Source organism: Pseudonaja textilis, chromosome 2 (genome assembly GCF_049901715.1).
Source record: "Pseudonaja textilis isolate UNSWEBS1 chromosome 2, rPseTex1.2, whole genome shotgun sequence".
Lineage (NCBI taxonomy): Eukaryota > Metazoa > Chordata > Lepidosauria > Squamata > Elapidae > Pseudonaja > Pseudonaja textilis.
This window is the reverse complement of record NC_141991.1, coordinates 12,895,741-12,917,786: the sequence shown is the minus strand read 5'-3', so window position 1 is coordinate 12,917,786 and position 22,046 is coordinate 12,895,741. Positions and strand designations below refer to the sequence as shown.

Below are 22,046 nucleotides of genomic sequence, written 5' to 3'. Positions count from 1 at the left end.
GCGGTGGCTGTGTTCACATAACCGGCGTGGCCAGGACGTTTCAACGCTAACCTCCCTGTTGGGGGCATCGTCTCTTAGGGCCCTTCCCTCCCTCCCTTCCCTTCCCTTCCCCTCCCTCCCCCTCTTCCTTATTCCTCCCTCTCCTCCTTCCTTCCTTCCTCCCTTCCTTCCTTCCTTCCTTCCTTCCTTCCCCTTTCCTTCCCCCTTCCCTCCTTCCTTCCCCTCCCTTCCTTCCTTCCTTCCTTCCTTCCTTCCTTCCTCCCCTCCCTTACCCCCTCCCTTCCTTCCCTTCCCTCCTTCCCTTCCTTCCTTCCCTTTCCTTCCTCCTTCCTTTCTTCCTTCCCTTTACTTACTTCCTTTCTTTCCTTCCTTCTTCTTCCTTCCTTTCCTTTCCTTCCCTTCCTTCTTTCCTTCCTTCTTTCCTTCCTTCTTTTCCTTCCTTCCCTTCTCTTTCTCTCCCTTTCCCTCTCTCTCCCCCTCCCTCCCTCCCTCCCATTCTCTCCCTCCCTCCCCCCTCTCTCTCCAGGAACCCTGGAGACTGCAAGGGAGCAGCGCCGTTTTCTCTCTCCTTCCTTGGACCCGGAGAATTTGGGCAGAGTTGGACTTTGTTTGCTGATCCCGACGGGAGCCAACCGGGAGCAGCGCCTCCTCCTTAGCGGACGGCCGGCCTCTTCGGTTGCCGGTGCAAAGGCGCGCGTGGAGGGCGATGCTGCTGCTGCACGGGGCGTCCCTCGGGCTCTTGGGAGCGGCGCTGGGGGCCTTCGTGCTTGGAGCTTTTGGCGGTGAGTTTGCAGGGAAGAATGAAATGAAATGAGTCAGAGCTCAGCCCTCCCGCCCTTCTCCTGCCTGGGCAAGGGGCCAGCAGCTCCGTCCATCCAGCCGCCCCCTGATCGGCAAACATTCACCTGGCTTGGAAGGGTTTCCTCTCTGGGGAGCCGCTCAGATCTTGTGGCCTGCATCTTATCTAAATGTGCAGTGTGACTTTAAGATGTTGGACCGTCGGCCTGTTTCCTCATTTGGGATCGATTCTATCCCTGGTGGGGGCAGAAAGGAAGGTCTTCGGTTGGGAAAAGAATTGCTGAGAGGGGATTGAGGGTATGAGATTAAAATAGGACCAGTGATTCTGGAAAAGGTAATACAGGAGCAAACAAATGTATATATGTATATATTGGAACAATTGCATACAGGGAAATATCTATTGATGCGATGCTGGCCAAGTGTTATGTCAAGCCAACTTCACTAAGTTCATTGTTTTTAACTGTTTTCTGAGTCATAAAATATTTATTTTTTTTTTAAAAAAGATGTTGGAGGGGATGGAGCTGCAGGGCAAACTGCAACCCCCCCCCCCAATCCTGCCCTTCCCCCTCCTCCCTCTCCAGGCCCACCCACACACTCCCTGAGCTACTTCTACCTCTACCTGCCAGAGCCCAGCCGGGGGCCATCTCAGTTCTCCATTTGGAGCTACCTGGATATCCAGCCCATGGCTCGCTTTGACGGCCTCACCAGGAAGATGGAGCCCCTGGTGCCCTGGATGGAGGAGGCAGAGAAGGAGATGTTTCTGGCCCCCGAGTGGGTCTTCAGGCCTGACCTGGAGAAGTTATCCAAACTCAGCCATCAGAGTGAAGGTGAGCAGAGGCTGGGTCACCTTTGACCTCCAGGCCTGCAGGGGGCATAATGGAGAGATTTTCTTTCCTGAAAAGAAAGAATCCCCCACTCTCCACCTCCAGCCCTGGTTTTCTCCCTCCCCCGGACACTCTGCACAGCCTGAGGGTAGCCAAACAAAGTTAACTGAAGACATTTCTCCTTGTGTACTAAAGAGGGGAGGGAAAAATGGTGTTTGTCTCCCCAGGTGGCAAGCGGGGTATTGACTCTAATGGTGTCTAGGGAGTGGAATCCTGACCCTTTTCATTCACACCCACCTCCTCTGGGTCTGTTTCAGGGCTTCACACCTGGCAGGCTGTTTGGGGCTGTGAACTCCGGGAAGACAGGAGCAAAGGAGGATATTTCCACTATGGCTACGATGGGATGGACTTCATCAGCTTCGACAAGGAGACCCTCAGATGGGTGACAGCTCAGCCCCAGGCCCAGAAGGTCAAGGAGGAGTGGGAGGACGATCCAGGGTGGTCAGAGAAAATGAAAGATTTGCTGGAGAACGCCTGCATTCAGTGGCTGCAGGGATACCTGTCCTACCAGAAGAAGGAGGCTGTGCAGTGGATCAGTGAGTGACAAAAGGGGGTCTCCACTGGGCATGTTTCTTTGGGCTCCCCCCTCCCCATAGTATTTCTGTCCTACATAGCCAAGCTACCCTCTGTAGAAAAGGGACAGGCAGGATCCCACATCACATGACAGGAGGAAAATAATCTTGTGAGCAAGAAATTAATGCCGGATGTCTCCTTGTTTCCCTGAGAAAAAATTGCAAAGCAGAAGAAACCGATGTCCTGTTTTAGGGTCAGAAGGAAAAGATCGGTCTGTTCCTGAATTCTATCTGGAACAACTTGAACAAATTCAATTGGGGGGGCGGGGGGTAAAATAAAACCTCAAACATTGAATTAGGTTGGTCAACGGGAGAGCTTTACCCAACTTTTATTTAACCCTTTCAAAAATAGATCGAAAGGGCCTTCCTGTTTGTCAGGCTTCGGAGGCAGCAGGAATTCGCGTTTGTGCGCGATCCCTGCTGCGCTCGCTGCTGGAGTGCCTTCGATCCAACTGGATTTGGAGGCTGTAGTTATCCTGTAGGGATAACTGAAGAGAGGGGAGATCCGGGCAGGGGTCGGGGGATATCGCACCCCCCCTTCCCAGCCAGCTTAACTCCTTTTTCCAAAGGTGGTGGAGTGACGGTCAGCAATGGCCATCACAAAGAACCTCTCAGCCGGACAAGTTATGTGCAGGAGGAAGTGAAGACAGAGAAAGCTTTTGGCTGAACCGGGACGACAATTAACATCTGCATACCCTGGAACTTTGGCCTTTTAAGTGATAAGATCGTTAAGCTGCGGTGGAAAGTAAAGGGAAAGTTTTTTTTCTCCTCACTTTCCTTCCCACGGAGACAGCAGATGGAAATCGGAAATACCCGCTTTGGCAGCAGAAGATACTAACTTTCAAAATTGAAGCCAAGGGGACATTAGATTTCTAAACACTGATATTTAAAAATTAAAATCTTTTTGCTTTAAGTGGGAAGGAAGAGAGGTAAATGATTTATACTAACGTTTGTTGAAGGAGACTGCTTTTAATTTTATAAGATTAGAGATTAAATCGCAATAAAACTTCCAAAAAATACCTTGGAATTGTGTAATTGAATTCTGCCCCAGGAAGAGAAAGTAGAAGAAAGTGAAACAGACTGTGCTGATTGCGCTGATTTTGATTGCTTGATGACTTTGGGATCTTAACTATCTTTTGAAAGACTAAGAAAACATTTGGATTGTTGCTGTTTTTTTAAAAAAATTCTTTCACAATGGTATCTGTTGAAGAACTGAAAATGCAATTTGAAAAATTAAGAGAAGAGGAAGAAGGCGGCAAGGGTTCTTTTGGATCTATCCTTTGCTTTTTAGAAATGGCGATTTCTACTTATCAGGAAATGCAACAAGAAAAAGGCTGGGATGATGAAGAAGAAGCCATCTTTAATGGACATATGATTTTAAAAAAAGGTAAAAAGGAGAAGAAAATGAAGAATTTAAGTTTTAAAAAAACAACCAAGAAAGGGAAAAGTAAGGTAAAAAATCGAGATAATGATAGAAAGGAACAGAAAAGAGGAATACAACAGAGAGGGGAGACTAAAAAGCTGGAGATTGAGGGGGGTGGTAAAAAGGTTAGATTTGACAAGGAAGGAAGGGATAAAGTGAAGGGAAGTTATAAAGGCTTAAAACAAGATGTTAATAAACAATTTTTTTTCAGAGATAAAGGGTAAAACATAATCTAAAAAGAGATTCTGCAAAAGTACACAAGATTGTATTTTAGTATTTGTATTTGAAATATGTGTTAATAGAATACTGTAGGGAATGTGTAATTAATGTGTAATTAGTTTAACTAATTTGTTATGGAACATAATTTTTAATATACTATAAGATCATTATGTTTTATATTTTAAAATGTTATGTAGAATGTACTAAGCAGAATCAGAATAGAAACTATGTATTATTTTAAGTGTTAAATTTGGGGGGAAAATAGAAAGGTGTCATACTTCAACCAGTCACTACGGAAAAAGTTTGTGTTAAAGAGAAAGATAAATGGATAATTGAAAAAGAACGGACAAAAGATACAAGTATAATGATTTAAATTGAGATTAAATAAATAAAATAGAATTAAGAGAGTGAAAAGAGGGGAGAAGATATATGGAAAATATAGAATTTTAAATAAGGTAAGAAATAGTATATAAGGTGAGCATGAATTTGATTTATGTCTGTACAAAAAGTTATAACCCAGGGTTAAGCCGCTTTCTAAAAAGAAGTTTTATGTTTTTATGTTATGTGTTTTGTTAGCTTATGTTTGTTTATTGAGGAGTAATGATGTTGGATAAGAACATTTGAAATAGTAATAATATGAAATATAGTAATATGAAATACATGAAAGTATAAGTTTAATGAATAAAATTGAACAGAAATAAAGGAAGAAACAGTGAGGAGATGGAAAACAGTAATAAGATACGAAGTTGAATATATAAGATGCATATTAAATTGTGTGTGGAAACGTGATAATTTAGAACTATGTTGTACTTAAATGAGATGTCTTATTTCTTTTGTTAAGCAGTTTTTAGAAAAGATGTTCTATGTTCTTATATTTTGTTTGTCTGTGTACTCTCTTTGAAAATTAATAAAATTTGTTAAAAAAAAAAAAACTAGATCTAAAGAGCTTCAATGCCCCAATCTTGGAGGCTCCCAGAGGTTCAGAGGAGGAGAAGGAGCAGAGGGAGAGAATGGCCAAAGGAGGCCTTGCCTGTCATTTAAGCCATCTTGACAGAAACCCTAGAAAACCTGGTTACTCTGGTGTTGCTTCTTCTGCAGAGCCTCCAGTGGGGAAGGTGACTCACAAGATGGTGAATGACAGTCTGGAAATCCTCACCTGCCAGGCCTTTGGCTTCTACCCCAAGGAGATCCAGGCCATCTGGACCAGGGATGGAGAGGCCTGCAAGGATGAGACCCTCCTTAGGAACGTGGCCTCCAACTCAGATGGGACCTATTACATCTGGCTCAGCATTGACATCGACCCCAAGGAGAGGGACCGTTTTCGGTGTCACCTGGAACACGAGGGTGTGCAGGAGTCCCTGGACTTGGCCTTCAAGGAGGAAGGAGGTGAGAGGCTTATGGGGTTGTGATGTGTAGGAAAAAACTTTGTGTAGAAGTTACATCAGTATTTGACAATGTGGGCGGAGTTTGCTGCTGCTCCATCTCATGTTTTCAGGTGGAGAACAGCAAATACGGTATAGCCATCTATTTAGCAATGGGAGAGAAGTGATTTCTGTGAGAAGAGTAGGAAATGGTGGTAGGAATAATGTGAATATATGATATACGAGATGATGGGTGGAGGCTCCTCCTTCTGCCCTTCAAGGCCATTCGCTCTGCCCTCTTCAGCCTTGGGGAGGAGGAGCTTCCTTCAGGTGGGGGCACTTCCTGGTGGCCGGTTCAGCTTGGGAAATGCTTCCACTGCTCAGCATCTCCACTTCAGGGAATTCAGCATCTGTCTAATCAGAACTTCTGAATTTTTCCTCCTTTAGCTCCCACAAGGTGGGCTCTTGTGGGAGTTCTGGCTGCCGTAATCTTGGGAGCTGGGCTTTTCTTCCTGATAGGTAAGTGAAACAAACCCATCCACTGACATCCCCTCCCCTGTGTCTTTCTGTGTTGACTGAGCTGGGGTAGATGCCACAGCCTCCCTGAGAGTTTCACTCATGATCCCTACATGACCCTTCCCCACAAAGAGCATTTGGAACAGGAGTCAGAAAGAAGAAGAAGAAGCTATGCAGCTATTTTTTCCCATTTCTTGTAAACCTCAGGATGTTCCCCCTGCCTCGTGTCTGGGAGGAAGTCTCTCTCACTTTTTGTATAAAAATTTTATTTGGGTTTTCATAAAACATAATACAAGTAAAATTTCTTTTCTTTTTTTTTTTGAGAATAGCATGGTCCTGGGTTATCACTTCTCCATACAAAACACAAATTCAATTTCATACTCATCTTTGTGTTCTATTCCATATCTTATTACTATTTTAACATTTTCTCAATCGTTTTTCTCTTCCCTTAGTTTTCTCAATCTTACTTTTAATTATCTCATTCCTTTCTAAATTCAATTATATATATCTTTTTCTAAGTTTCAATACCTTTCTAGTCATTATATTTATACTTTTGTCTATCGTGTTTCAATTTCATATTTTCTTTTCTGATTAAACAAAATTTTCCCCTGTAGTTACTAATTGGAGTAGGACACCTTTGTGTCTTTTAATTTTTATCCATTCAACTCTTATATAAACTTCAATTTATGCCTTTACACTTATAACATTCAATATAACACATAACTTCCAGTTGAATTCTGCTTGGTCCATTCTTAAAATACACACTAAGTTCTTAAAGAGAAAATATATATATAACAATAATGAATAAAATACTTATTCTATTCCAGTTGAGCTCTATCATTAATGTTGGTTGTAATCTTTGACACCTTTAGCATTTCTTTTCAATAGGGTATCTTATTTCTAGGAACACTCATAATATTTCTGTAATTTTTTCATGTTTCTTTCATATTCCTCTCCACTTAAATTTTTATAACACGTTTATAGTAATTAAAATGTTTCCCTCCTTTCCTAATTTCATTCTCTTATTCTCTTTATTTCATTTATTTATAAAACACTCCATTACATTACAATGAGTATTTTATCTATCATTTTAATCACACTTGTTTCATATTTTCAAAGTTCATTTCTATTTCTAATATAACCATACTATCTTATGTACCCTTCCAGAATCCCCCTTTCAATTAAGTTTTCACCCATTATCTCTGTGTCTTCTAAATAGGCTTATACCTTTAATCCTTGTACGTTTCCCCTGTTTCTCTATGTCGTGTTTCTGTCCTTTATAATTTCTTTTCCTTTCCCTCTTCCCCCTCTTCTTCTCCCTTCCCTTTCTGACCCCTTCTCTCTCTAATTCTGATTCTCTCTTCTGTAATCCTCTCTACTATTTCTTCCTAATGTGGTAGTTACTTTGCAAACTATTCTTTTTTTGAGTTGTTTTTTCAGGTCTTAAATTTTTCACTCTCTTTCCCCCCTTTCCTTTCTCCCCCCCCCTAGAAATACTTGGTCATTGAAGATGGCACTCTTCTTTGTCCCGCCCTTCTTTTTTTTTTTTTTTTTTTTAAACAAGTTTTATTGATTTTTCAAGACAAACAAAACATATATAACCTCCTTTCCAAGAACTACCCATAAACTTCAACAAGACAAACAAAGCATTATTCTTTAAAACATGGTTCCACATTATCACACTTGAAGCAAAACATTGGAGAAAAAAAAAAAAAAAACCTCCTTAGTTATCATTTATACATATCTTTTCCCAATTTCTCTCCCTTTAATTTCATTTCTCCAAGATTTTATTAATTTAGAATCAAACATAATCCACACACTAAACATAAAACATAAAACTTCTTTGAAAAGTGACTTGGCCCCAGGTTACATCTTTTTGACAGACCTAAATCAAATTCATGCCCACCTTATATACCCTTCATATCTTATTAACCATTTTGTATTTTCTATATAACTTCTCCCATCTTTTCACTCTCTTAATTATATTTTATTTATTTCATCTTATTTCAAAGTCATTATACTTATGTCTTTTGTCCGTTCTTTAGTAAACATCTATGTATCTCTTCCCTTTAACCAAAAATTTCCCCTGTAATCGCTTTTGAAGTATGACGCCTTCTCCTAAAATAAAACTTAAAATAATACATAATTTCCATTCTGATTCTACATATTAAATCTTAAAATGAAAGAATAACAAACTTATAGTATAATTAAATATATAATTTCTATTCTAATTCTAGTTCTAATAAGTACATTGTTTTAGAATAGAAAAAATAAAATACTAAAGTTATAATAATATTAAAACACTAACAAATTAAACTTTAACTAAGCATTAATCATTTAACAGATCTCCTAATATTTAATCAAATATCAACATCCATCATTATTAAACATTAATATTTCATTAAATATTCCAATAAACTGTTCCAAATACAAATACTGCAATACTATCTTATGCACTCTTGCAGAATCTTCTTTAATTATAAGCTATCTATCATCCTTCATCTCTAAAGAAAAAACTTTTTTAAAAAATCTTGTCCTAACCCGTGGCTTTTTTTCTTTTTCCCTCCTTTCTTCTCCAATCTGGTCTTTTGCCCCCTCCTCTCCTCTCCCCCTTTTTAAGTTTCCCTCTCTGTTGTAATTCTCTTTTGAATTGCTTTCTAACATTGTACCTTCTTTTCATCCTATTTTTCTTTTTCTTGGTTGTTTTATTAAATCTTAAATTCTCCTTTTCCTTCCTTCCTTCCCATTTTCTTTCTTAATCAAACTTTTTAGTCCATTAAAGATGGCTTCTTCCTTTTCTTCTTCTTCTTCTCCTTCTCCTTCCTCCAGTGTTTGCTGGTGCGTAGAAACCGCCATTTCTAAAAAATGGAAGGCAGCTCCCAAAGAATCCTTGCCACTTTGTTGTCTTTCTTTTAATTTTTCATATTCCATTTTCAGTTCATCAACCGGTGGTACCATTATAAGTTTTTTTTAAAAAACAACAACAACAACAACAACCCAGATGCTTTCAATCTTGAAGTAATTTCCAAATGTCAGAGTTATCAAACAATCCAAACAAGCAAAACTTTTTCCTCTTCTTCTCTTTACAGTTTTTCTCCAGAGGCAAAATCCCAGATATATTTTAAAAGCCGTATTTCCATTAATTAATGGTCTTGTAATTTTTCAAGGCGTCTCCTCCAGCAAAGTTTAGAAAAAAAAATTTTTTTTTTTTTTAGTCCTCCCTTCCCACTTATAACAAAGAGCTTATTTTTACCTTTAGAGAGCAGGTTTTTCTGTGCTCCTTTGCTTTCTCCGTAGGGAGGGGTAGTGAGCTTTCCTTCAGCACTTTCGCCGATGTTACAAATTCTTTTGGAAACAAATGTATCAATCCAAAGTCAGGTTTCCAGGGTGTTTTAAAAGTAACATCATGTCCTGGTTTAGCCAAGAAAACTTCTCCTTCTAAGTCTTCCTCCTGCACAAACTTGTCCGGTTGAAGAATCCTTCATGGCTGCCGAGACAGCCGCTCATCCGTCTCGGGAAAAAGGAGTCTAGCCGGCTGGGGAGGGGGGGTGCGATGTCCCCAGACCCCTGCTCGGATCTCCTCTGTCTTCCGCTGCCCCTTCAGGGTAGCGACAACCCCCAAATCCAGTTGGATCGGGGGTACCTTGACGGCGAGCACAGCAGGGACCCGCAGAGAAGCGGATTCCTGCCGTCGACGAAGCCTTACAACCATTTGTCCCGCCCTTCTTGTTCTACAGGCATTTTGTGTTGTTTCTCATAATTCAGGATCTCCAGTTCTAAAAATTGAAATATGAAGCCAAAAGAACCTCTTCCTTCTTGTGCATCTTCTTTCTGTTTTTTAAGTTCCATTGTCAATTCTTCCAAGAGTGATACCATTTTAAAAACTTTTAAACAACCACCCGATTTATTTTAGTCCTTTCGATCCAATAGCCAAAAATCCAAAAACCACCAAGTAATCCAAATAATCCAAAGCTGTTTCTTCTTGCTTCTTTTTTCCACTTTCTCTTCCTGGGGTTCTCTTATCTTGTTACAAAGTTTCAGTTAAAATGTATCTTTTAGGAATCTTGTTAAACTTTCACTGTTAATTCCTTTTACTTTCAGGTGTTCTCCATTTTTCACCCTTTTGTTTTTTTCCTTCTTTTAAAAGTTTTTGAGAATCCAGAAATCTTTATTATCCCTTTGACTTTTTATTATACTGGCAGGACAGACAAGAACAGAGGGGGAAGGTCCAGCGGAGGAAGGAGCTACTGCTTGCTTGGCTCAGATTTTGGAGTATAAATCAAAACAAACATTGTAAGAATTGGATTGAGAACTACCATGTTTGGATGATGTAGGGAACACCATCTGTCTTGTACCAATTCCCCAAAGTTTAACATCCTTACTTCAAAGTAATTGATGGTGGCCATGGTCCTATCAGGATAGGTTGGGATTGGGGTTTTGGAGTATAAATCAAAACACACACGGGAGAGTGTCATTTGTCTCCCATGTTTGACAGAATTCCCAGAGGTGTCACATCATGGAATCACAATCACTGATGATTTAGCAGAAACCCTACTGGGAATCGCCCTGCCGGCCAGGTTTGAATGGCTTGAGTGGCAGTGGAGAAACAGGACTGTGATGTCCCATAGGAGTTCTAATAGGAACATGGATAGTTTCAACGATCATTTCTCAATAACTCCCAGGAATGTCCCTTCCAGTTCCCCGTGGTTATCACTTCTAGACAGCCAACAATTTTGCCTTTCCTCCATAATAAGCAAATCAGGATGCTGAGTTCTAATCCAGGCAGTTTTACCATTGGGCCCTTTGGGGCTCTTCAGCTTACTTCAATATCAGGCAGGAGCTGCTTCCCCCAAAATAAACTAGCTATCTTCTCTCTTTGCCATCTGTCAGGCTACAGGCTGAAGTCCAGGAGAAATATCCCAGTGATAACTTGGTTTGATCACCTTCCTTCAGCAATACTTTCTTCTTCCCCTACTTATGGCACTGAAGATGAAAATCAATCACAGGCGATGCTCCCACCCAAAATGACATCAGAGGTGAGCCCTCCCTGTTGTTGAAGTCTATTTCAGAGACAAAACTTGGGGCTTGGAGGATACCCGAGAGCCAACCCCTTCAGGATGGTTGGGGTGGGGAATTCATCCTGAAAGTCTTCCCAAGGCGGCCATGGAGGGATGGTGGGAGGTCTGAAGCTCCTCTGGGGCTCAGGCCCCCCTCTTGGGGACCCTAAAAGGGAAGATCAGTCAGAGCTCAGCTTCTCCGGCCATCCAGCTCCAAGGAAGGAGAGTGAAACAAGAAAGGAGCAGGAAGTGGGGCATCCTGGGAAAATGGGGGATTTCTGTCCTGGAAGAAGGGGAGGGGAGGGGGAGAAAGAGATGGTGGGCTGGAAAACATGGGGGAGGCCGTCTAGGATAAAGGCTTCTTTATGACGATTCGATGGAAGTATAAGAGAGACAAGAGGAAGGAGACACTTGGGGGGCGGGGAGTGAGGACCCCTTCCTAGAAGGTCCCTCTCTCAGGGAGGATCTGTTTGTATGGAGGGACTATGCAAACCTTTCTCTTCTCTGGTTGCTTCCTTCCCCACAGGGTTGCTGTGGGCAGAAGGCAGAGCTAAGGGAAGAAGAGGAAATACCTCTGATGGCTTCCTCAAGTGCCAGTTCAGACAATGTGGAAGGGCCAGCTCTGGAGACTTCAGAGGGGGTCTGGAGGAACTTCTGGAAGAGGCCAAGCCAGGCATGGAGGGTCTGGAGGAAGAAGGGAGCCCAGGAACCTAAGAGGGGCCATCAGAGGAACAACCGGAGGAGCACCTGGCTGGAGAGGAAAGGGGAGAGAGGCAGCTGCAACTGGAGGGCTCCCAGTCCCAGCCAGAAACCCAGGATGGAGAAGGATTGCAGCTGCTGATCCGGAGGGATGAGGAGAACCTGCTTCCTCCTCCTCCACTGCACAGAGAGAGGTGCAACGGTGAGGCCACTCCGTTGCCTATAACTCAGGAGTCCGGCATTTGGACAAAGCCGTGTTAGAAACAACCACACTTTCCCTCTGCGATGCAGGTGCTGTAACTCTCCGATGGCTGTTCACGTGACTTCCAATTCAGACCTGCTTCTCGGACTTTGGGCGTGCACCTTGCCTTCCGAACTGTGCCTAGACCCTGTAATGTGCATGTGTGTGTGTGCCTGCATGTGCATAGACTTGGGAACTTATTTCTTCAAATTACTCTCCAAAGCAGTGAAGGGCAGGAGAAGAACCAATGGTTGGAAACTAATCCAAGAGAGAAGCAACTTTATAATGCTGGGGAACCAAAGTTGCCTTCAGACCCTTGATATTTCTGGGAAGAGCCGTCAATCTTTCTACCCCATTATCGAAACAATTCCTTCCATTTTTCCCTTTGTTTTTTCTTCTTTTTGCATTCCCCAGAGTGGTTTCTCCCTACCACTCTGTGCCTTTGGAATTCTTTTTTTTCTGCACTTTTTTGGGGAATTTCTTACTGTTTTGTAGCTAAGTTTTGAAAAAAAAAAAAACCTGGAACAAAAGCTACAATTTTAAGAGGACAATATGCTCTTGAACTTTATATCTCGTATTTGGAATTTAAGGACAGGACAAAGTGAATGGATTCTCCATGTCTTTACCTCAGCCAAAAGAGCAATATTGCAGCACTGGAAATACAAATGTTACGGGGTCCCTTTCATTTGTGGATCGAGTGGTGCAAGGTCTGGAATGCACTCCCTGACTCGGGTGTTACATCACCTAACCCCCACTCCTTTAGCCTCAAACTAACCACTATTGACCTCACCCCATTCCTAAGACATCTGTAAGGGGCGTGCATAGCTGCACCATTGTTAGGAATAACAAGGTTAGCTAACTTAGTTTGGGTAAAATAATATATATAAACTATGATAGTAAGTTTAAGTGTGTGTCACTTTAAACTGCAAAGCATGTAATTTTGGGTGCGGTGTGAAACCGCCATAAGAGGGAGCAAGAGAACCTGCTGACAATTGCTGACGATTGATGGTTTGATGGATTGATGGTTTGCTAACTGCGTGTTCCCTACTGCTGAGTTTTGAATGTCGAAGGAAGAAAGGAGGTTTGACTTCTTCATATCTCTACTGCGAGGAGATATATTACTGGACTGATATTTGTAAGTTTACTGACCTCTCTTTTTCGACACTGGACTTTGCAAGTGAATAATCCCCGGACGGACTGAACTAGTGAATGATATATGGACTGTTTTTTGACTATGCTAAAACTCTTGCTGGAATAAACTATTTAACTAGCACAGTGTATCTGTTTTACTGAGTGTAAGCTACAAAAACATTTATCTCACATATTTTGCCTGCCTGCCTGACTGCCATGCAGATTCTGCTAGGGTGTATCCCTAACACTGGTTATGGGCCCAGCTGCACAGTTAGACTAACCAGGATATAACAGGCTTATATAAAGTGAGAGTTAGTGTAATTACACAATATTGTAAACAGACAGCTGTGTTTTATTAATTATAGTTTAATATCCAGAGAAAGATGGCACAAGTCAATTTACCAAGTTTGTCTGTAATATCCAAACTGGATGGAACAAACTATGTTTCATGGTCTATGAAATGCAGCCTACTTCTATGCAGAGAAGGTTTGTGGAGTATAATTCAAAACCCACCAGAGGTAGATGCTTGGGATCCGGATGATGAAGATGATGCCCAGAAAATACAAGAATATAAACTCAAGAATGAGCAAGCTCTCTGTTTAATAGGACTGACACTCTGTGACCAGCAGCTTGTCCATATTCATGGAGAAGATACAGCTGCGAAATGTTGGGAGAATTTAAAGAAGATTTATGTTCGAGACATTGTAGGAGCACATATAAATCTTACACAGAAGCTGTTCAGAACACATCTTCAAAAGAATGGAGACATGTTGACTCATATAAATACTATGAAGAGGATTTTTCAGGAACTGCATGAAAAAGAACTTATCTTCACTGAACTGCATCAGGTTTATATAATTTTGTCTTCGTTAGATGAGAGCTATGACGACTATGTAACTTCACTGGAAGTACTGCCAAAAGATAACCTCACATTAACTGACATTACTGGCAGATTAATTGAAGAAGCCAGGAGAAGGCTTGAAAGGGATCAACTGAGAAGGGAACAACCACAAGAAGAGAAATTATCTTCGTCAGCCTATACAATTAGAAAATGTTTTAATTGTGGAAGAAAAGGACATTTGGCTAGATTCTGCAAGAAAGAAAAATGCCACAATGCCAGCCAGAATGCAAAAAGGCATCAAAAGGATAAAAAATGCGTAGAGTTAGCCATGTATAGCAACGAAACTGTGAACAATAATAATTTTGGGGTTGTAGATAGTGGAGCATCGCACTGCATAACGAAAGATAAGAAAAGATTTGTTAAGATGTCCACGAGTTCACAGCAGATATCGTTAGCTAATGGCTGGAAACTGAAAGCAAAAGGTGAAGGTACTGCACATTGTTCTTGCATACAAGAAAATGTAACAATGTTATATGTGCCACAACTTAAGTTTAATTTGCTTTCGGTTAGAGTTTTGATTAAACTAGGTTATGTAGTTACCTTTAGGGGAGAAAACTGCATAATAGAAAAGGAAGGTAAAGTAACTGCAACTTTAAAAGGTGAATTGTATGTGTTAAATGATAATCAATTAGAGGTGGCTAACACAGTGTATAATAACGTTAAACCTCATGATGAATGCATACATTTGTTACACAGACGTTTAGGGCATATAAATTTTAAAATGCTCAAGCAAACGGTTGAACTGTCTAAAGGTATAAAATTGAAGCCTTGCAGTAAGTATTTGCACTGCAATGCTTGCAGTCAAGAAAAAAGCAAGGTAATACCAGCAAATAGAATTAATGGATTTAAAACTAAGGAGCCTCTAGAGGTCGTATTTGCTGATATTATAGGTCCTAAAAAAACAAGTATGGGAGGTGCTCATTATATATTAAGTATAATGGATCATTATTCTAGATATGGTTTCTGTTCTTTAATGAAGAGTAAAACGGAAACATATCAGAATTTCTTTAATTGGTTGAAGTTTGCAGAAAGAAAAACTAAAAGGAAACTAGTAACTCTTGTAACTGATAATGGTACGGAATTTATAAATAAATTCCAAAATAGACTGAAGATGGCAGGTGTAGAACATAAAAAGTCTGCACCATATAGGCCACAACATAATCCCTTTATAAAAAGACGAGGCCAAACACTACAGGCAATGGCTCATACTATGTTGTCGGATTCAGGATTACCTGAAACTTTGTGGGGAGAAGCAATAATGTGTGGTAATCATATATTGAATAATGTTGTTAACTCAACAACAGGTGAATTACCATGTAGCATGGTAGAAAACCGGACCTAAGCTACATGCACACATTTGGAGCACCAGCATGGGTGCATATTCCTACACAACTGAGACATAAGGGGCAGCATAGGGCTAAAAGGTTATTTTTTGTAGGTTATGAATCTAATCACAAATCATACAGATTCTGGGAAGAAGGTACATCTAGAGTTTACTGTAGTGCTAGTGCACAATTCCTTGAACATGTAGGATGGGAAAAACTGGTGCAAGATTCAAGTAAGGATGTAATCATAGAAACCTACAAAAGACCAAACCAACATATCAGTAATAAGAAGAATACAATTAAAGTGGAAGTACAGGAAGAGCAAATAGGACCAGAACAGGAAGAAATAGATAACCAGGAACAGGTAGTACATGAAAGTCCACTTGTAAGCCCTGTAATACCTAGATGTTCAACACATGAAACCAGACCACCTGACAGGTACCGAGCAAGTGTAATTTGCCAAGTTACTAAAATTCCAACTACTGTGGAAGAACTTAGAATGTATCCTGCAAAGGATCAAGAGAATTGGCATAGAGCGATGGAGAAGGAACTAAATTCATTAAAACAAATGGAAGTTTATGAAAATGTTAAATTACCTCCAGGTGAAAAGTCCATTGGCTGTAAATGGATATTTAAATTAAAAACAGGTAAAAATGGGACTGTTACCCATAAGGCTAGGTTGGTAGCTCAAGGATTTAATCAAACTGCATGTGATTATGATGAAGTATTTGTACCTAGTCTAAAAGCAACAACCTTGAGAGCAGCTTTGGTGTGGGCAGCTAAGAAAACTATATCATAAATCACTTAGATGTAGAAACTGCTTATCTGCATGCACCATTGCAGCACACTATATACCTAAAGAAACCTGTAGGTATTAAGGATGATAAAACAAATAATGACTGTTGGAAGCTTAAAAAGAGTCTATGGATTAAAACAATCTGGTTATGAATGGAACCAATATATCGTTAAGGAGTTAAACAATATAGGGTTTATAGCAGGTTTAGCTGATCCATGTTTATTTAAGAAAGAGATAAATGGAATAGTGTCATTATTATTGTTGTTTACAGATGATATTGCCTTAATTACAAAAACTAATAATGAAGCTACTGAAATATCATTATTAGGTAAGAGGATAAAATTAAAGCAATTAGGAGAGATAAAACATTATCTAGGATTGACAATAAATAAAACCAATGGTGGCTATAAGATATCTCAAGAGGATAAAATTTGTCAATTACTAAAAACATATAAGATGGAACTTTGTAAGCCGGCAAAAACTCCAATGAGTCAGGAATTTGGCCGCACTGATGCTCAAAGTTCAAAATTTGATAGGACTATTTATCAATCACTAATTGGTAGTTTATTGTACATTAGTAATTGGCCAAGGCAGATATTGCCTATAGCGTTAATCAATTGGCACGATTCAATGCTGAACCTACTGAACGACACTGGCAAGCGACAAAGCGTATCTTAAGATATCTTAAAAGGACAATGCACTATGCATTGTATTTAGAGCCAAAAGATGATTTGATTTTAAGTGCATATGCTGATGCAAGTTTTGCAACAGATATAAACACTAGGAAATCAACTTCAGGAATGGCTATACTGTTAGGAAAAGCATTGATTGGTTGGAGGTCAATTAGACAGCAACACATAAGTATGTCCACAATGGAAGCAGAATTTTCATGTCTATCTTTATTATGTACTGATTTAATTCTGTAAAAACAGTTATTATTGGATATGGGAATAACTGTTAATGATTCCATTGTAGTGTATGAGGACAATCAAGCAGCCATATGGTTGGCTACAAATATTGCTTGAAAATGAGATCTAAGCATACAGATCTTAGATTTCTGAATGTAAGGCAATCTGTAAAGGATGGTTTAATAAGACTGGAATATTGTATGACTGAGCAAAATATTGCTGATCAATTTACAAAAGCCCAAGGTTCAGTCAAACACAAAGAAAGTTGTGATGACTATGGGTTAAGGTTGTAAATAGATATATATATACTATTATATTACCCAAAAGGGGAGTATGTTAGGAATAACAAGGTTAGCTAACTTAGTTTGGGTAAAATAATATATATAAACTATGATAGTAAGTTTAAGTGTGTGTCACTTTAAACTGCAAAGCATGTAATTTTGGGTGCGGTGTGAAACCATAAGAGGGAGCAAGAGAACCTGCTGACGATTGATGGTTTGATGGATTGATGGTTTGCTAACTGCGTGTTTCCTACTGCTGAGTTTTGAATGTCGAAGGAAGAAAGGAGGTTTGACTTTTTCATATCTCTACTGCAAGGAGATATATTACTGGACTGATATTTGTAAGTTTACTGATCTCTCTTTTTCGACACTGGACTTTGCAACTGAATAATCCCCGGACGGACTGAACTAGTGAATGATATATGGACTGTTTTTTGACTATGCTAAAACTCTTGCTGGAATAAACTATTTAACTAGCACAGTGTGTCTGTTTTACTGAGTGTAAGCTACAAAACGTTTATCTCACCTATTTTGCCTGCCTGCCTGACTGCTGTGCAGATTCTGCTAGGGTTTATCCCTAACAACTGTGGTAATATATCCATCATATTCTGCAAGTTCTTGTACAGCTTTGTAAGATCTGGGGGTATCACAAACGCTCCTCATGAGGGCAGTAGTGTCTTTATGATGAGAGTTTGATCCTGTTATCTGCAAAGCTCAGAGGACAGGAATGTGTGTGGGAGTTCACAGTACCTATCCGAGCCATGGGACCTTTGGTGCCCTGCTTTCTCACGGAAATTTATCACCTTCGCAAGGCCTAGCTAGATAATGTTGCTGAGCTAATGTTGAAGTCATTGTTTTGATTTTGTATTTGTATTTTCTTAATAAATACTGCTACTCGAGGGCTCTCGGGGCTGGCAGTTGCTCAGACGTCTTCTCTGCGTCTCCCGTCATTTTTCAATTGCCAGTCCACCACAAGTGGTGACCCCGACGTGATAGTTTGGAAGGCTATACGTTTTGGCGTAATAGCTTGAAAGCTATCGTTCCCCGCATCCCATACTCATTGTCGCGGACGTCGACTGGGCCCTCATCTTCTTCGCTGGACGGAGACAGATTCTTTTCGTGAGTATGGGGAAGGTCTCTCAAAGCTCAGACAAAGCACCTTAGAGAAATGAGAGATCGCTGGGAATAGTTTTAAGTTTGGAGTTCATAGTAGAGGACATGAAGTAGGAAAGAAAGAAATTGAGGATTTATTACAGTATGTTTGGAAACATATTCCGTGTTATCCAGAGGGAGGTAGTATTAAAGTAGAGCGCTGGAGAAAGATAGGGAAATTTTTGCACGAGGAGCCTCGTGCCCCTTCTTCAATTTTTGTTAACCTGGAGGTGGTTATGGATGCATTAGCTACGCATGAACAACCGCTCCTATCACCCCCGAAGAAGGTTTGCCGCCTTACAATGCGGTGCGCAGATAGTTGCCACCGACAGCACCTCCAGATAAATCCAGAGGGCTGTCAGGCACTGAAAATACTTTGTCAGAAGAGAAGAGTTTGCCTTTAAGAGTTCAAGTAGATGCAGTTACTGCAGCTATTCAAGAAGCAACAAATAGAGGGGAATTATCAGGAGATGATTTGGTAGATTTTGGAGTGGAGATTCAACTTAATCCAGTAGAAATTGGTGTGGACGTTGCTTTAAATCAACAGAGAGATAGAATGCCTGAGGAGGGGTTCATTCTTCTCCCACAGTTAAATTTACAAGCCGTACGGACTCTCCCTGACGGCGAAGGTGGTGAGAAGACCTTTACTAACATCAAACAAGGAAACAATGAACCCTATGAAAATTTCATTAGCAGATTGAAAGTGGCTATTGAAAGGCAAATTGACAATCAATTTGCCCGGAATGAATTGCTTTTGAAGTTAGCAGTAGAGCAGGCAAATGCAGATTGTAAAAAATTCTAAATCCGCTTATTGCAGTGGAGAGAGAGATAGCGGATTTGATAAACGCATGTAGAAAGGTGGGGAGTCAGACTTTTAATATGGAGACTTTAGCTCTGGCTCTCCAGGCAGGAAATAACAAAGGCACTTGTTTCAATTGCGGGAAGCCTGGACATTTTAAAGCGCAATGTCGGGCTCCTGGGGGGTCAAAGTCAGCAAAATGAGAGATCAATGGGACAGGGTGTGACCTAAATCAGTAATCAGTATATCAGATGCTCCTACAGTCTTTACTGATGGAGGGAAAGTTTTTGGTGCTTGTGTTTGGAAAGATGAATCTGGAATTTGGCATACAAAAAGTGACATCAGAGCAAAAGTCTGCCCAGCAGGCAGAACTTGCTGCTGTGGTTTTGGCTTTTCAAAATTTTCAAAATCAGGATTTTAATCTAATAGTGGATTCTTTGTATGTATATAATTTGTTACCCTTTGTAGCAGGTTCTTATTTGTCTCCTGGAATATCACCTAATATTCTACGTTTGCTTTTGTTGTTGCAAGAATGTTTGGAGCAGCGTATGAATGTGTGTTTTATTGCTCATATCCGTAGTCATAGTAATTTACCTGGAATTTTATCACAAGGCAATGCCAAAGCTGACAGTGCTGTAACTTCAGTTCTCACTGTTCAGCCATGGGACAGCCATAGTTATTTTCATCAAAATGCTAAAGCGTTGGCACATCAATTCAAGCTTACTGCTGCAGAAGCTGCTGCCATAATTCAACAATGTCCAACTTGTTCAAAGCAAGGCACAGCTATTCCTATGGGAGTCAACCCAGGGGTTGAAACCTTCAATGATTTGGCAAATGGATGTTACTCAGTATCCATCATTTGCACCTTGGAAGTATATACATGTGACTGTGATACTTATTCAGGATTTCTAATGGCTACTCCTCAAAGAGGTGAAGCGGTTAAACATGTCATCAATCATTGCATTAAGACATTTTCAGTCGCTGGTACGCCTCAAACTTTAAAAACAGACAATGGTGCGCTTATCGGAGCACAGTCTTTGATCAGTTTTGCAAACAGTGATCCGTGGAACATAAATTTGGAATTCCATACAATTCCACAGGACAGCACTATTGTGGAGCGTTATAATGGCACGCCAAGAACATGTTAGCTAAATTAAATAAAAGGAGGGAAGCTCCTGGGCTTCCGGCAATTCAAGATCATTTAAATCTTGCTTTGTATACTTTAAATTTTTAAATTTGTCTGGTAACCCCCTGCGCAGCGGCCAGCAGGCATTTTTCTTCCCTTCTACAGATGCAGTGAGGCCCGAGTGTTGGTGCGATTCCTTCCGGATCCGGCATGGGTTCCGCTGAGCTGATTACGTGGGGACGTGGTTATGCAGCAGTGAGAACATCTTGTCAAATTCGCTGGGTTCCTGGTCGATGTATCCTGCCTGATCATTCACAAGCGCCTTCTTCGCAGGTGCCAGTGAGGATGTTCCTGATTCTCAGGATGGCGTTCCTGTGGTTCCTGATTCGTTCTGATGTTCCTGATTCTCAGGATGGTGTTTCCGTGGTTCCTGATTCTCTTGATGCCGGCAGTCCAGGCGTGGCGCTGTGAAAGCTGGGAAAAGATGACTGCTTATCCGAGGTTATCAACTTGTATGCAGCAGGTTCCTTTGGGGAATCGGACTAAATTAATCTGCAAACAGCGGCATCTTTGATTTTTCCAGCATATTGGTCCTGGCATAAGGGTCAAGACATTCTTTACTCGGGACCTGATAAGGATATTATATCTTCAGCCTGTGCACAACTCTGATTCTGTTTAATGTTTCTGTTTCAGACTATGGACAATATTGGTGTCAATTGGAGTTTGCCTAAGTTACTTTTACACAACTTCTTTTTCCATTCGCCTTATGCCTCCACGGACTCTAATGCGGGAGGCGGAGAGCTGCTATTATCTCAGAAACTAGAGACCTTGGTGATAATTTATGGAAGGAAAATTCCTACATCAAGGACGTTCGGATTGCAGCAAAGAGTTTAAATGTAACTAATTGTTAGCTTTGTATGCATGTACCCACCTTTTGGAATAGCTATGAACTATAGAGATATTCATATTTTAAATAATTTTACTGTTGCTATGTTTTATGATACTGTTGAGAATATTAAGATGTTAAATGAAGAAGTGTCTGAAATTCGCCAAGTTACTTTATGCTTTAGATATAATGTTAGGAGTTTGTGCTTTAATTCATTTACATTGTTGTGTTTTTTTATACATAATTATGAGCCTAACATTACAAGAACTGTTCATGATATGGAAGACCGCATAGCTGAACACGAAGCAGGAAAAGATGGCTTCAATAAGTCACTTTGGGCTTTGCTATGGGATTGGCTTCCTGACAGCTCATGGTTACGTTTATTGTTTCAATTAGTTGTAATAATTGTTATTACACTTATTATGTTATGTTGCTGTATTCAATGTATTCCTAATCTATTTCAAATGTGTGCCTCAGCCTTAAGTGTACGAAACCAAGTTTGCGAGGAACTGTGTATTTTGCCACTGAAACACCCCCTATCTTTGAATAAATAAAAAAGGAGGGAATGTGGTAATATATCCATCATATTCTGCAAGTTCTTGTACAGCTTTGTAAGATCTGGGGTATCACAAACGCTCCTCATGAGGGCAGTAGTGTCTTTATGATGAGAGTTTGATCCTGTTATCTGCAAAGCTCAGAGGACAGGAATGTGTGGAGTTCACAGTACCTATCCGAGCCATGGGACCTTTGGGTGCCCTGCTTTCACGGAAATTTATCACCTTCGCCAAGGCCTAGCTAGATAATGTTGCTGAGCTAATGTTGAAGTCATTGTTTTGATTTTGTATTTGTATTTTCTTAATAAATACTGCTACTCGAGGGCTCGGGCTGGCAGTTGCTCAGACGCCTTCTCTCTGCGCTCTCCGTCATTTTTTCAATTGCCAGTCCACCACAAACAACCATCCTACCTATCA

The 22,046-nt window shown here is 40.5% G+C and overlaps 1 protein-coding gene across 2 annotated transcripts; it reads left to right on the top strand.

Annotated features, from left to right (window-relative positions):
- Positions 1 to 445: 445 nt before the first annotated feature.
- LOC113454886 (major histocompatibility complex class I-related protein 1-like) lies at positions 446 to 17,691 on the top strand. 2 transcript variants are annotated; one of them, XM_087928263.1, is made up of 7 exons: positions 447 to 782; positions 1,380 to 1,625; positions 1,940 to 2,218; positions 4,995 to 5,282; positions 5,705 to 5,776; positions 10,664 to 10,809; positions 11,357 to 17,691. In XM_087928263.1, exons 1-7 carry the CDS (start codon positions 707 to 709, stop codon positions 11,669 to 11,671), a joined length of 1,422 nt encoding a protein of 473 aa, XP_087784389.1. In that variant the 5' UTR covers positions 447 to 706; the 3' UTR covers positions 11,672 to 17,691. The 2 variants fall into 2 exon arrangements, with proteins under 2 accessions (XP_087784390.1, XP_087784389.1); XM_087928264.1 differs by lacking the exon at positions 5,705 to 5,776 and having other exon boundaries at positions 446 to 782.
- Positions 17,692 to 22,046: the final 4,355 nt, after the last annotated feature.

Coding starts and splice junctions, on each gene's coding strand:
- LOC113454886 (XM_087928263.1), top strand. CDS start 707: ATGCTGCTGCTGCACGGGGCGTCCCTCGGGCTCTTGGGAGCGGCGCTG. Junction 2,219..4,994: donor GGAGGCTGTGCAGTGGATCA/GTGAGTGACAAA, acceptor CTTCTTCTGCAG/AGCCTCCAGTGGGGAAGGTG. Junction 10,810..11,356: donor CACCCAAAATGACATCAGAG/GTGAGCCCTCCC, acceptor CCTTCCCCACAG/GGTTGCTGTGGGCAGAAGGC.